Source organism: Jaculus jaculus, chromosome 2 (genome assembly GCF_020740685.1).
Source record: "Jaculus jaculus isolate mJacJac1 chromosome 2, mJacJac1.mat.Y.cur, whole genome shotgun sequence".
Taxonomy (NCBI): domain Eukaryota; kingdom Metazoa; phylum Chordata; class Mammalia; order Rodentia; family Dipodidae; genus Jaculus; species Jaculus jaculus.
The window spans coordinates 43,933,991-43,950,097 of NC_059103.1; the positions used below are offsets into that span (position 1 = coordinate 43,933,991).

The window sequence follows — 16,107 nt, forward strand, 5'->3', positions numbered from 1 at the left end:
ATCAAAGCCCAAAATATTTAGATTAGGGGCTGGAGAGATGGCTTAGCAGTGAAGGCACTTGCCTGTGAAGCCTAAGGACCCATGTTGGACTCTCTAGATTGTACATTAGGCAGACACACAAAAGTGAGGCAAGCGCAAGGTTGCACATGCCCACTAGGTGGCGGAAGTGTCTGGTGGTTCGATTGCAGTGGCTGAGGCCCCTTACATCTCTCTCTCTCTCTCTCTCTCAAATAACATAATAATGATAAACTTAAAAAAATATTTAGATTAGGCCAATGATCCGTGGCACACAGGCCAGTTCCATTAGACTCCCCAGAGGGAATTTGTGAACAATTTAATTTCAAGGTCCTTATCCCTGGAAATTAAGATTTGAAGTTTGAAGTGGGGCTCAACAATTTGTGTTCTTTTAAAATTTTTTTTTATTTATTTTTATTTGAGAGTGACAGATAGAGAGGAAGAGGCAGATAGAGACAGAGAGAGAGAATGGGCACGCCAGGGCCTCCAGCCACTGCAAACGAACTCCAGACGCGTGCGCCCCCTTGTGCATCTGGCTAACGTGGGTCCTGGGGAATTGAGCCTTGAACCAGGGTCCTTAGGCTTCACAGGCTAGCGCTTAACCGCTAAGCCATCTCTCCAGCCCCAATTTGTGTTCTTATAAAAGTTTCTCACGCGAGTCTGATAACTGGCCAGCACTGGGGCCTCTGATGTGTCGAGGCCCAGGGGCTTTGCATGAGTCAGCTCTGCAGTGGCTTGCTGCAGGGGGTTTGGAAGGTTGGAGAAAGGAACAAGGTCAGAGCTGAGAGAAGAGGGTGCAGAATGTAAGGATGGGGGCAGAGGTTGCCAATCAATGGTATCCCTCTCTTTATCTGACAGTGGCCCGGTACCGTGTGACGGTGTGCACAGGGGAACTCGAAGGCGCGGAGACCAATGCCAACGTCTATCTCTGCCTTTTTGGTGACGTGGGGGACACGGGAGAACGGCTGCTATTCAACTGCAGGAATAACACTGACCTGTTTGAGAAGGGCAATGTGAGTGACAGCGATGTGCCACCCTTTCTTGCCCCAGCTACTCTGTTTTGTCCTCTTCCTTTTCTCTGCTCTTCAGAAATAGATTTGATGGCTTGTTTTAGGGAGTTTAGCCATCAGATAGTCTCTCTCTGGGTAAAGGGAGTAGGGACTGCAGAAGTGCTGGGGGAGCCATGGAGGAGCTAGCCATGCTGGTTTTATTCAGCCTCTGAGAGTTTGGCCCATTGGCATTCGCTAACATGACAAATACATGATATGCACGAGGCTTCTAATACTACGTAGCTCAAAACTGGAGGGCCAGCCTAGAGGGGTCCTGTTCTCCTTACCATGAACTTTGGGAAATGATGAGGAAGGACCCTCACCTCAGGGTGGACAGAGGGGAAGACTGCTGAGCATTGCAAGTGGGTATCAGAGGACCCAGGCTGAGAGCAGCTGGGCACCTGGGGGAGGGCCAATGTGCGTTTGTCACTAAGTATGACCACTGGGGACAGACAGACGGTTCCCTCTTCTTTTGAAAGAGAAACCAAGGAAAACACTGACCAGGGATGTGGGAGAACTGGGGTCTCTTAGCCATATGACAAGTGTGTTAGATACCCCTCTGGTACTATAGCCATTAAGAGGTTTACTGTGGCAGGGTGCTTGTGGAGCAAAGAATCAGGAAGGTCTGGAGAAAAATCAGCCTTGGACCAGTCTCTCCCTTCCCCTGTGGCCTATGTTCCTTGAATCTAAAATGAGGGGAAGGATGTCTACCTGTGACTGACTACTGTGAGGATTAAGGAGAACCTATGGAAGTACTGCCTCAGGGTCAGATGTGGCTCACAGTAAACCATAAGAGACCCACAAAGAGCCGCTGCAATGGAGCGAGGCTGGAGGAGTTCACAGATATCAGTGAAGAGCCGCTGCAATGGAGCGAGGCTGCAGGAGTTCACAGATATCAGTGAAGAGACGCTGCAATGGAGTGAGGCTGCAGGAGTTCACAGACATCAGTGAAGAGACGCAGCAATGGAGCGAGGCTGCAGGAGTTCACAGGCATCAGTGAAGAGCCGCTGCAATGGAGCGAGGCTGCAGGAGTTCACAGGCATCAGTGAAGAGCCGCTGCAATGGACGAGGCTGCAGGAGATCACAGACATCAGTGAAGAGCCGTTGCAATGGAGCAAGGCTGGAGGAGTTCACAGACATCAGTGAAGAGACGCTGCAATGGAGTGAGGCTGCAGGAGTTCACAGGCATCAGTGAAGAGCCGCTGCAATGGAGCGAGGCTGCAGGAGTTCACAGGCATCAGTGAAGAGACGCTGTAATGGACGAGGCTGCAGGAGTTCACAGGCATCAGTGAAGAGCCGCTGCAATGGAGCGAGGCTGCAGGAGTTCACAGGCATCAGTGAAGAGACGCTGTAATGGACGAGGCTGCAGGAGTTCACAGATATCAGTGAAGAGATGCTGCAATGGAGTGAGGCTGCAGGACTTCACAGACATCAGTGAAGAGCCGCTGCAATGGAGCGAGGCTGCAGGAGTTCACAGGCATCAGTGAAGAGCCACTGCAATGGAGCGAGGCTGCAGGAGATCACAGACATCAGTGAAGAGCCGCTGCAATGGAGCGAGGCTGCAGGAGTTCACAGGCATCAGTGAAGAGCCACTGCAATGGAGCGAGGCTGCAGGACTTCACAGACATCAGTGAAGAGCCGCTGCAATGGAGCGAGGCTGCAGGAGTTCACAGGCATCAGTGAAGAGCCACTGCAATGGAGCGAGGCTGCAGGAGATCACAGGCATCAGTGAAGAGCCACTGCAATGGAGTGAGGCTGCAGGAGTTCACAGGCATCAGTGAAGAGCCACTGCAATGGAGTGAGGCTGCAGGAGTTCACAGATATCAGTGAAGAGACGCTGCAATGGAGTGAGGCTGCAGGACTTCACAGACATCAGTGAAGAGACGCTGCAATGGAGCGAGGCTGCAGGAGTTCACAGACATCAGTGAAGAGCCGCTGCAATGGACGAGGCTGCAGGAGTTCACAGGCATCAGTGAAGAGACGCTGTAATGGACGAGGCTGCAGGAGTTCACAGATATCAGTGAAGAGACGCTGCAATGGAGTGAGGCTGCAGGACTTCACAGACATCAGTGAAGAGCCGCTGCAATGGAGCGAGGCTGCAGGAGTTCACAGGCATCAGTGAAGAGCCACTGCAATGGAGCGAGGCTGCAGGAGATCACAGACATCAGTGAAGAGCCGCTGCAATGGAGCGAGGATGCAGGAGTTCACAGGCATCAGTGAAGAGCCGCTGCAATGGAGCGAGGCTGCAGGAGTTCACAGGCATCAGTGAAGAGCCGCTACAATGGAGCGAGGCTGGAGGAGTTCACAGACATCAGTGAAGAGCCGCTGCAATGGAGCGAGGCTGCAGGAGTTCACAGACATCAGTGAAGAGCCGCTGCAATGGAGCGAGGCTGCAGGAGTTCACAGGCATCAGTGAAGAGCCGCTGCAATGGAGCGAGGCTGCAGGAGTTCACAGACATCAGTGAAGAGCCGCTGCAATGGAGCGAGGCTGCAGGAGTTCACAGGCATCAGTGAAGAGCCGCTGCAATGGAGTGAGGCTGCAGGAGTTCACAGGCATCAGTGAAGAGCCACTGCAATGGAGCGAGGCTGCAGGAGTTCACAGATACCAGTGAAGAGACGCTGCAATGGAGTGGGGCTGCAGGAGTTCACAGGCATCAGTGAAGAGCCACTGCAATGGAGCGAGGCTGCAGGAGATCACAGGCATCAGTGAAGAGCCGCTGCAATGGAGCGAGGCTGCAGGAGTTCACAGGCATCAGTGAAGAGCCACTGCAATGGAGCGAGGCTGCAGGACTTCACAGACATCAGTGAAGAGCCGCTGCAATGGAGCGAGGCTGCAGGAGTTCACAGGCATCAGTGAAGAGCCACTGCAATGGAGCGAGGCTGCAGGAGATCACAGGCATCAGTGAAGAGCCACTGCAATGTAGTGAGGCTGCAGGAGTTCACAGGCATCAGTGAAGAGCCACTGCAATGGAGTGAGGCTGCAGGAGTTCACAGATATCAGTGAAGAGACGCTGCAATGGAGTGAGGCTGCAGGACTTCACAGACATCAGTGAAGAGACGCTGCAATGGAGCGAGGCTGCAGGAGTTCACAGACATCAGTGAAGAGCCGCTGCAATGGAGCGAGGATGCAGGAGTTCACAGGCATCAGTGAAGAGCCGCTGCAATGGAGCGAGGCTGCAGGAGTTCACAGGCATCAGTGAAGAGCCGCTACAATGGAGCGAGGCTGGAGGAGTTCACAGACATCAGTGAAGAGCCGCTGCAATGGAGCGAGGCTGCAGGAGTTCACAGACATCAGTGAAGAGCCGCTGCAATGGAGCGAGGCTGCAGGAGTTCACAGGCATCAGTGAAGAGCCGCTGCAATGGAGCGAGGCTGCAGGAGTTCACAGACATCAGTGAAGAGCCGCTGCAATGGAGCGAGGCTTCAGGAGTTCACAGGCATCAGTGAAGAGCCGCTGCAATGGAGCGAGGCTGCAGGAGTTCACAGGCATCAGTGAAGAGCCACTGCAATGGAGCGAGGCTGCAGGAGTTCACAGATATCAGTGAAGAGACGCTGCAATGGAGTGGGGCTGCAGGAGTTCACAGGCATCAGTGAAGAGCCACTGCAATGGAGCGAGGCTGCAGGAGTTCACAGATATCCGTGAAGAGACGCTGCAATGGAGTGAGGCTGCAGGAGTTCACAGGCATCAGTGAAGAGCCACTGCAATGGAGCGAGGCTGCAGGACTTCACAGACATCAGTGAAGAGCCGCTGCAATGGAGCGAGGCTGCAGGAGGTCACAGATATCAGTGAAGAGCCGCTGCAATGGAGCGAGGCTGCAGGAGTTCACAGACATCAGTGAAGAGCCACTGCAATGGAGCGAGGCTGCAGGAGTTCACAGGCATCAGTGAAGAGCCACTGCAATGGAGCGAGGCTGCAGGAGTTCACAGGCATCAGTGAAGAGCCGCTGCAATGGAGTGAGGCTGCAGGAGTTCACAGACATCAGTGAAGAGCCGCTGCAATGGAGCGAGGCTGCAGGAGTTCACAGACATCAGTGAAGAGCCGCTCCATGGACGAGGCTGCAGGAGGTCACAGGCGGAGAAGGTCTGCAGATGTCTTTTCTCTCCCTCCTGTCCCCACTTCCCTTGGTGAGGACAGAGTGAATCTTTTGGAATATGTTGTAGTTGCTGAAACAATAGCCAACCATAAGCAGCTGATGGAAGTTAAGGGTTTCTTTAGCTTACCCTCTCTAGGGGGAGTTTCATCATGGCATGGCATGGCACAGCCTGGCAGAGCAGAGGCTGGGCATCACATTTCTCCACACAATATCTGGCATGATGCAGCAGGTTGAGCTGTGACAAAGGAGAAGCTGGGGTATAACACCCCAAAGCCCACCTCTGGCCACACTCTCCCTCCAGCAAAGCTTGACCTCTCACTGTCGCCAGCTGGGGACTAAGTATTCAAAACACATGCAGCTATGGGGAACCTTTCATTCAAACCACTACCCAATGCAACTGGAGCCCCCTGGCCCTCTGAGCCAATCCAAGCTGCCTGATTCTTAGGGTGGGGACATCTGCAGGCTGTGGTGGTAAAGCCCTTGTGTGCAGGAGGTTGTGGGTTGGATAGGGTGTATTTGGATGAAGAGACAGGGATATTGCCTCATGCATTTTATTTTATTTTTTGGTTTTTTCGAGGTAGGGTCTCACTGTGGTCCAGGCTGACCTGGAATTAACTCTGTCATCTCAGGGTGGCCTTGAACTCATGGCAATCCTCCTACCTCTGCCTCCCTAGTGCTGGGATTAAAGGCGTGCACCACCACACCTGGCTGCCTCATGCATTTTATTTATGTTTTATCCCTAATCTATCTTTTTCTATTCTTCCTGAATACCCTTCCTTCCTTCCTTCCTTCCTTCCTTCCTTCCTTCCTTCCTTCCTTCCTTCCTTCCTTTCTTTCTTTCATTTTTACTTATTTATTTAAGAGGGACAGGGAGAGAGAGAATGGTCAAGCCAGGGCCTCCAACCATTGCAAATGAGCTCTAGACACATGTGCCACCTTGTACATCTGGCTTACTTGGGGACTGGGGAATCGAACTTGAGGTCCCTTGGCTTTGCAGGCAAGTGCCTTAACTGCTAAGCCATCTCTCCAGCCCTCGTCCTGTGTATTCTGACACCCTTTCCCATCACTCCCACTCTCCTTATTCCTATTCCTGGAGGCTCTCGGGTGTGCTTATGTAGACTTGAAACTCATTAGCCTCTCCCCAGATTTGCTGTGTCCATGTTCAGCACAAGTGCAAAGTTAGCAAGATGCTTGCTTCCCACCCTCCAGTCAGTTCTAATCTTTCCCCACTTCAGAAGGAAGCTGGTGTCCTCTGTCGGGGAGCCCGAGGAGATCAGCCAATGAGATGATGGTGACTTGTTACACCCTCCCATGTGCTGACTCTTTGAGTAAACTGCCTTTCCAAAGGAGAGTGTAAAGCCAGGTGTGGTGGTGAAAGCCTTTCAGCTTAGCAACGGGAAGGCTGAGGTAGGAGAATCACCTTGAGTTCAAGGGCTGGGCTCAGGTGAGACCCTACAGTGAAAACAGAAACTAAAAGGAGAGCTTAGAGAACATCTGTCGTTGAACCAAAACCTCCACATTCCAACTGCTGAGAATTTTTTTAAATTATTTATTTATTTATTTGAGAGCGACAGACACAGAGAGAAAGACAGATAGAGGGAGAGAGAGAGAATGGGCGCGCCAGGGCTTCCAGCCTCTGCAAAGGAACTCCAGACGCGTGCGCCCCCTTGTGCATCTGGCTAACGTGGGACCTGGGGAACCGAGCCTCGAACCAGGGTCTTTAGGTTTCACAGGCAAGCGCTTAACCACTAAGCCATCTCTCCAGCCCCTGCTGAGAATTTGACACTACTGATATTCCTGATAGCAGCAGCTGTCAGTCCCCCGCAGTGGTCCCTGCGGGAAAGCCCGGTGGTCAACCTGTCACCTCTGGCTTTTGATTTCTGAAGGTGTGTCTCCCTTTGGTGGTGGGGTCCCGGGGTAGCCACCACCCAGGTGATTCGGTTGTCTTTCTTGTCCCAAAGGCTGACGAGTTCACCATCGAGTCTGTCACCATGCGGAAGGTGAGGCGGGTGAGGATCAGACACGATGGCAAAGGCTCGGGGAGCGGGTGGTACGTGGACCGGGTGCTGGTGAGAGAGGAAGGCCAGCCCGAGAGCGACAATGTGGAGTTCCCGTGTCTCAGGTACACGCACCCCTCCTGCTTTCCTGTTCCCCACCTTGCGCTGGAGCAGCCCCCTGCCCTCCTACCTGGACCAACAGTAGCTTAAATTGGTAACTGGTACAGGAAGGAGGTGGCTTTGCTGGTGGCACTTAGGCCTGAGCCTCACATTCCCATCCCACCCCTGGTGGTGTGAGGCATTCAAGTACACTTCTAGTAGGCTCTATTCAAGTGCCAACATTGGTATTTTTTTTTTATGATGAAATTTGACAATTTCTAAATTTAAATGAGAGCTATTAGAGAGTTGGTTACATGCAGAATGAAGCTTGTGAATCCAAGGTGGATTTTTTTTTTTTTTTTAATTTCAACAGCTTTCTGACATCTCTTTCCTGTTAACAACTTTTCCAGGTATTTGACTTTGTTTGCATTTCCTTTACTCAAGTTTGGAGGTAAAGTTTCTTTATTCCCCTTTTAGTGAAGCATTTGGATTTCTTTTCCTTTTTCCTTTTTTTTTTTTTTTTTTTTTTTTTTTGGTTTTTCAGGGTAGGGTCTCACTCTAGCCCAGGCTGACCTGGAATTCACTATGGAGTCTCAGGATGGCCTCGAACTCATGGCGATCCTCCTACCTCTGCCTCCCAAGTGCTGGGATTAAAAGCTTGCCCCACCATGCCTGGCCAGCATTTGGATTTCTTGCATAGCCAGCTCAGGCTCCCAGTGATTTCCCAGAAGTCACTGATTGAAGCACTTTAGATCAGGAGTAATATCAGTACTTTTGTACAATCAAAGTGGCCCTTCAGAGTCACCTTGGGGAACACCTGGGAGGTGCCTGCCTCGTGATTCTTCCTCCACCTCAGCTGCTTAAGGCCCCTGACAAGGAGGACAAAGCAGGCCTTGTCTGCCAGGATCAGGAAGGGTTTGAGCGATTTCACATGCGTGTGCCCACACACGTGCATGCGCATACATGCTCCTGTGAGCTCAGGGGGAAGTCATGGAGCCACCAATAGGCCAAATAATCCATTTAGCAACATGTGAGAGAAAAATTAGGCTAGAGCATTTGAAACTGAAAGGAAATGGTTCCTTTCCTACCCCTGAAACATTTATCAATACTTGGCAAATATTCAGGAGCAGAAAACAGACATGTCATAGTTTCTTTTGGCTAGTGGGGAGGAGCTGCGGATGGTGAGTGCAGGAGAGAAGGCAGAGCAGATGAGATTCTCTTTTTTTCTAAAGTATTTTGTATTTATTTTTTGAGAGAAAGAAGGACAGAGAGAGAGAGAGGGAATGAGAGAGAATGAATGGGTGTGCCAGGGCCTCTAGCCACTGCAAACAAACTCCAGATGCATGCACCACCTTGGGCATCTGGTTTATGTGGGTCCTGGGGAGTTGAACCTGGGTCTTTTGGCTTTACAGGCAAGCACCTTCACAGCTAAGCCATCTATCTCCCCAGCTTCCCCTGCCTTTTGAGATAGAGTCTTACTCTAGCCCAGGCTGACCTGGAATTCACTATGTAGTCTCAGAGTAGCCTCAAGATCATGGCAATCCTTCTACCTCTGCCTCCAGAGTGCTGGGATTAAAGGTGTGCACCACCACGCCTGGCTCAGATGAGATTTTCTGATGGCCAAAGGCCTGTAAGCTTCCATCTACAATCTCCCTGTGACTACATGGTCAGGGAATTCCCTAGCATCTCTCCTGCAGACTCTATGACTGTGGGGATTGTCAGAGTGACTCCAGCAGGACAGAGAGGAGGGAGGCCCAGTGAGTCAATTTATGGGACTAGTTAGCAACCTTGGTTCCCAAATACCCTGTCATCAATGCTTAGGACTCTACTGTGCATCTTCATGTCTTGGGGTCTCAACTTGGTTTCTTTAGTGTTCTGAATTCACCATCCCAAAACTCACAGAAGTCAACAGCTTAGCTATTGGCTAGTATTTTTGTTGTTAGCTAGTAAGTGCCAATTGACAAGGTCCCAAAGGAACAGAAGACCTTGCGATTGGATGGGAGGTAAGCGAGAAGCGATGTGGAGATCACGATGGGAAAGGCAGTTATTCAGGAGGCCTTCCCCAGCACTTTGTTAAGTTTTGCATTTTCCCAGTATCTACTGCCAACTGCGAAAGGAAGCTTCCCTGACAAAATGTCAGAGCTACCCTAATCTGCAGGCATAAACATAAATATTTAGAGGACAATTTGATGGTCATAACATATCCATTTAGCCAAACAACAGTAGTAGGTTCCTCCTGACAGGGCCTGTGGCCTTCATAGGCTTTCAACTAGGTTGTCAGTACCAGGCATTCACTGCCTCTCCTGGAGCAGGCCTTGAATCCAGTCAGAGAACAGCTGGTTGTCCCTATAATAACCATGCCACTATTGCACCAGTGGTCACATCTTGCCCTCCTGGCCAGTTGTGTAACTTGCTGGTTAGGACTGTTGGTGACTTTTCTCCCCCAGCAGACTACATAGCCCTTTGCAGCAATGATGGCTGGCCAGCTTCTATCTTAATTCCAACCTGATTTCTCAGTGTCTTACAAGTGAATCACGTGATGTGAGCCTTACCATCTAGTCCTGGTGGGCAACACAGAGCATTGGTAATAGCCTGCATTGTTTTGGGACTGACCCTTTTTCATATGAGAAAATTTTATGTGATCCTGGGTATATAGGAATGAAATAAGTATACAAATAAAGCATCTACTGATAATAAATCGTGAAGAATTTTGTTTACCAACAATTATTTCATATGCATGTAATTATGCCACTATTTTTTTAAATTTTTTATTTATTTATTTGAGAGTGGCAGACACAGAGAGAAGGACAGATAGAGGGAGAGAGAGAGAATGGGTGCGCCAGGGCTTCCAGCCTCTGCAAACGAACTCCAGACACGTGCGCCCCCTTGTGCATCTGGCTAACGTGGGACCTGGGGAACCGAGCCTCGAACCGGGGTCCTTAGGCTTCACAGGCAAGCGTTTAACCGCTAAGCCATCTCTCCAGCCCTATGCCACTATTAATGACAAAACAATTTTGTATACTAATGAAATGGATATGCTTGCTTATTTTTGCACAGAAAATTAGATCTTGTGGCTGGGGAGAGGAGTCAGTTAGTAAAGTGCTTGCTGTGCAAGCATGAGGACCTGATCCCCAGCACCCATGTAGAAGTTGGCATGATAATGCACCCCTGTAATCCCAGCGCTGTTGAGGCAGAGACAAGAGAATCTGTAGGATTTGCTGACTAGCTAGCCTATCTAAGTTGGGGACCTCCAGGTTTAGCAAATGACCCTGTCTCAAAAAACAAAGGGGAAGGGCTGGAGAGATGGCTTAGCAGTTAAGGTGTATGCCTGTGAAGCCTAAAGACCCAGGTTTGATTCTCCAGGTCCCATGCAAGCCAGATGCACAGGGTGGTGCATGCATCTGGAGTTTGTTTGTAGTAGCTAGAGGCCCTGGCACACCCATTCTCACACACTCTCTCTCTTTTTCCCTCCCTCTCTGTCTCTAATAAAGAAATAAAAATAAATATTTAAAAAAAAGCAAAAAGGGGAGTGATTGAAGAAGATACCCAATGTCAGTCTCTGGTCTCCACACACATATGCACACGCTTGCATGCACACAGTATTAACATGCATACACACACACCACACACATCCAAAAAGAAATGAATAAATAACACAGATGCAAATAAAAAATCAAGAAAAAAAATTATCTTGTGTGAATATTTGATTCTGCAGGACATAAAGTGTCTTCAACATTGTTTAGAATTAATTGTTGTTTGGAATCTAGATGCTACAAATACCACTCTGCATAAATATGTAGTACAATTTTTGCATAAATATGCAGAAGTATGGTTAGGGCTTGTATTAATTACTTTATTCATTGCTGTGATCAACTACCTGACAAGAAGTAGCTTAAGGAAGACATTTTTTTTGGCTTATGGTTCCAGGAGGTCCAGTCCATTATGGAGGGGAGGCATGGTGAAAGGAGCCTGAAGTTAGCTGGTCAAATTGCATCATTCATAGTCAGAAAGCAAAGAGCAAACAGGAAGTGGGGCCAGGCTATAAAACCTGAAGCTCTCCCCCCCCCCCCGCCCACCACACACCACAGTGGCCCACTGCCTCCTGTAATTCAGCACCTTCTAAAAGCACCACAACCTTCCCAAACAGTACCGACAGCCTGGGATCAAGTATTCAAACACATGGACCTATGGAGGGCGGCTTCTGTTCAAATTACAACAGAAACATTTAAGAAAGTGTTAGGCTGGGTGTGGTGGCGCATGCCTTTAATCCCAGCACTTGGGAGTCAGAGGTAGGAGGATCACTGTGAGTTCGAAGCCACCCTGAGACTACATAGTGAATTCCAGGTCAGCCTGGGCCAGAGCAAGACCCTACCTTGAAAAACCAAAAAAAAAAAAAAAAAAAAAAAAAAAAGAAAAAGAAAAGAAAAAGTGTCAGGAATTATTAGAAACTCTGTTCTGATCTCAAGCCAGGATTCATTTAGTAGTTTTCTTTTATGAAACTCAAGTCAGCAACTCCTATAGCAATTTCTAAACTTAAATGTTCTAACACAGAACAATCCAAAGACATACGTCTTTGATACTTACATACTGAAAGCTGACCATAGAAAAATATCTGTCCCTGTTTTCCATAATAAAACCATTATGTTTCTATAAGAGTAGAAAACTTAGTATGTGCAGTAAAAACACTGCAATTTGTAATATACAATAATCATGAATCTGCTGGAGAGATGGCTTAGTGGTTAAAGCACTTGTCTGCAAAGCCTCAGGACCCAGGTTCTATTCCTCAGGACCCGTGTAAGCCGGATGCACAATAATCTTGAACCTGAGCTGCAGTGTTGTAGGCATTTAGTCAATTTTACTGTCATTAAAGTTTTCATGACCCCCACACTTAGTGACTTGGTCCCACGTGGGGCTGTGACCACAGTTTATGGAGCTAGGCGCTTGCAAACGCTGAGGCAGTCTTGCTGCTATTGGTACTGGGTCACACACTAGGCAGAATGTAGGATGCGGGCAGCTCATGCGCGCGCTATGGTTGGTTTCTGTGGCTGGGCCACTGTGCTCTGTGAGGAAGGTGTTCGCAGGTGGACAGCACCCATGCTTCTTCCTAGGGGATGACAAGCAGGGGACCGGGGCCACAGTTCACTGTGACAGATCAACGAAGAATAGCTATCAAACCTCAGCCCTGCAGGGCCCAGACCCAGATTCTTCTTCTTTGTCTTTCTTTTATTTATTTATTTATTTATTTTTATTTTTTAAACTTTTTATTGGCAAGTTCCATAATCCTAGACAACAAACCATGATAATTCCCTCTCCCTGACTTTCCCCTTTGCAACTCCACCATCTTTGAGCGTTACAATTCAGGCCCCTTCACAGCAAGCCCTTCTTCCTTCCGTAATTCCCTCCGGCACTTACTTTGGTCCAAAACCCACCTTCACCTTGGGTCTCTGTGTCTCACTCATCCTACCACCATCTTCTTGACCATAGTGTAGGCTCCCAACATCCTGGGCTGTCTTCTTTAGCCTTGGGTCCTTCCTCCCTGGCTTCTGCATAGTGCATACTCTAAGAAGGGGTGGCATTGCTTGGCAATGAAAGTGCCTTTTAATCATGATCCTGTGGTCTGTCCCCCTTCCTTCCTCCTCGGCCAGCACTGTGACTCTCACTTTCTGCATTTTGTCCTCATGGGCCTTCCGTCAACACCTAGACTTCCATCCCAGGATGCATTGTTCCTTCTGGGATGCTCCTCCTTTTCCTGATCAGCATCTTATCCTCCTTCCTGTCCCAGCCGCTGTTATGTGCTCTGAGATGTCTTCCTTTCCCGGTCTGGGATGGGGTACTTTGCTAAGACCTCTCATAGACCCACTTTCCTATGCTGCGCCGAAAGCCCTGAGCCTCCTTGCATGATGGTGTGATCGTTGTTATGTCTGCCTGCCCCTCATAGAACCCTGACCCACTCCCCACCCTTTGCTCACCAGGTGGCTAGACAAGGATAAGGATGATGGACAGCTGGTTCGAGAGCTGCTGCCCAGTGACAGCAATGCCACGCTCAAGAGTGAGTTATCCTGATGACCAAGTGGTGCTGGGTGACTCTTTGGTATGATAGGAGCCTTTCTCAGCTAGGCAAGAGTGACCCCTTCAAGAAAACAAGGCTCTTCCTATTATTTTGTGGAAATAGCTCTGGGGAGACAGAAAAGAGACCCTGAGGGAGGTCTGGAAACTTCTATCATGTCTTTGCTCGTGTGCACAGTCCACGTGTGGTTTTGTTAAGATTCTCAAGATATTCATGGGCTAACAGGGCCGGAGTGATGGCTTTGTGATTAAGGTGCTTGCCTATGAAGCCTAAAGACCCAGGCTCAATTCCATAGTATCCATGTAAGTCAGGTGCACAAGGTGGCACATGTGTCTGGAGTTCATTTGCAGTGGCTAGAGGACCTGCCACGCCCATTCTCTCACTCACTCACTCTCTCTCTCTTTCTCTCTATCTGCCTCTTTCTCTCTGTATCTCAAATAAATAACTAAATAAGATTTAAAATAAGAATGGGTTAACAGAGTGACAAGAACAATAGGCTGGCAAGATGGCTAAGCAGTTAGAAGCACTTGTTTGCAAAGCCTGCTGGCCTGAGTTTGATTCCCCAGTACCCACATAAAGCCAGATACACAAGATGGCACATGTATCTGGAGTTCATTTCCAGTGGATAGAGTCTCTGGAGTGCCCATTTTCTTTCTCTCTCTTTCCCTCTTACTTACTCTCAAGTAAATAAATAAGATATTATTTTCTCTGGGTGTGGTGGCACACGCCTTTAATCTCAGCACTTGGGAGGCAGAGGTAGGTGGATTGCTGTGAGTTCAAAGCCATCCTGAGACTACATAGTGAATTCCAGGTCAACCCGGGCTACAGTGAGACCCCACCTCGAAAAACCAAAAAAAAAAAAAAAAAAAAAAAAAAAGATATTATTTTCAAAAAGAACAGTAGCATTAGCTACTGACGCCAACCATAGCAAAGCCTATCATTCCTCTGTGAGAAGAAACACATTGAAAACCTTTGCAGAGACTACAAAATTAGGACCTTTTGTTTTGCATGTGTGTATACAGTATGTGTGTTGTGGTCTGTTATGTATGGTGTATGCACATGTGTGCAAATGTGCTCTCCCCCACTCTGTGTGTGTGTGTGTGTGTGTGTGTGTGTGCACGCGCATGAGGCAGCCACAGAATTTCAGGTGCCCTTCTCCATCACTCAACAGAGTACTTGCATACTGCCTTGAGAAAGGGTCTCATACTCAACCCAGAGCAGCTGGTTTCGGTCAGTGAGCCCCAGCAATTCTCTGGCTGGGGTCACAGACATGCACAGCCAGGCCCAGCTTTTTACACAGGTTCTGAGGGAGTCGGACTTGAGAGTGAATCTCAGGCCCTCTGCTTAAAAAATAAGTACTTAACCAGTGAGCCATTTCCCCTGCCCTAAAGTAAGGACTTTTTCAACTGCTAGTCATTATCCTTTTATTATAACTTCATAATTATATTTTCATATGTTTCCTTACTGGTGATGTTGCTTCAGATGCTATGGTTTGATCATGAGCTTTAGACAAAGTTAAACATTTCTAGAATCCCAACAATACCAGCACTTCCTATTTCCCATTTCTATCTCACCTGAGCCCTGCAATACCCTGAGAAGGAGATAGAGCTGAGGTTGTTCATTTGTCAGAAAGGAAAACTGAAGTCTAGAAGACCCAGGTATTTTTATCTAACCTTTCCTAAGGTGGAGTCAGAGTTGGGCTCCGAATGTGCACTGTTTGGGCTCAGGGTCATAGAACCTAAGAGTTGTGAAGGAACTCAGGAGGAGTGGTGACCCATGCCTATGGATAGGGAACAACTCTGTTCCCAGGACATTTAAGCCTGTATTTTCAGATGGAGCTGGGATTTGGTTTCCAGTGCATGCTATATGGACTGGGCTCACCGCACCCCCCCCCCAATTTACTAGTCAGAGCCTTTAAAGGGTTTACATAAAAACTAGTGTGAGGAAGAAGTCTTTTAGTTCATGCTACATCTTTTAAAATATTTTATTAGAGAGAGAGAGAAAGAGGCAGATCGAGAGAATGGGCACACCAGGGCTTTCAGCTGCTGCAAACGAACTCCAAACACATGCGCCCTCTTGTGCATCTGGCTTAAGTGGGTCCTGGGTAATTGAACCTGGGTCCTTTGGCTTTGCAGGCAAGTGTCTTAACCGCTAAGCCATCTATCCAGCCCCTGCTGCATCTTTTAAAAGCAAGAACGGACCATTTTCTCACATGCCCCTGGCTGTGCCTGGTGGAGCTGCTCTGACCTGGGCTGGACTGCTGTGAAGGGCTGCCCAGGCAAGGGTTACTCAGCTCACTTTGCCCAGCAATTTCTACCCAGTGGGAAGACCTTAATGTACTACCAGCCCTCTTCTTTGTCTAAATACATCCCTTGGAACCAGCGTGGAAGACTTTATCTTGGCCCAGGTTGTCCACCATATTAAACAAAACAAAACAACAAAGCAACCTGTTTTACAGGCAGTGTAGACCTTTCTGGGTGGCAAAACGGAATGTTATCCACATGGTTTCCTACTAAGGGAAGGGGTTTAGAATCTACACGGAGATTTTACTTTTGGTTAGGGACTTCTTAACTGTCAACATCTCATGCCAAACATGTGACCTTCTTAGTCCTAGATTCTTTGCCTGTAGGTTGAGAATACTTGGCAGTAATACCACCGGGTATATAATGTGCTAAAAACTGGAGAGTTTCATGTGCCTTTTGCCTCAGTTTCTTTACACATCCAAATCTGGATCAGGTGATTGCTGGAGACACTTTGAATCTCTGAAACTTGGACATGCTTGTCTACA

General features: G+C 48.6%; 1 protein-coding gene across 3 annotated transcripts in view; it reads left to right on the forward strand.

The window, feature by feature from the left end:
* Positions 1–16,107, forward strand: part of Loxhd1 (lipoxygenase homology PLAT domains 1) — a 206,281-nt gene that overhangs the window by 84,919 nt on the left and 105,255 nt on the right. For all 3 annotated transcript variants that reach the window (XM_045144249.1, XM_004656811.2, XM_004656812.2), the window contains exons 13-15: positions 874–1,028; positions 7,118–7,278; positions 13,225–13,301. In XM_045144249.1, the coding sequence (XP_045000184.1) occupies positions 874–1,028; positions 7,118–7,278; positions 13,225–13,301 (393 nt within the window). The remainder of the gene's footprint in view (positions 1–873; positions 1,029–7,117; positions 7,279–13,224; positions 13,302–16,107) is intronic.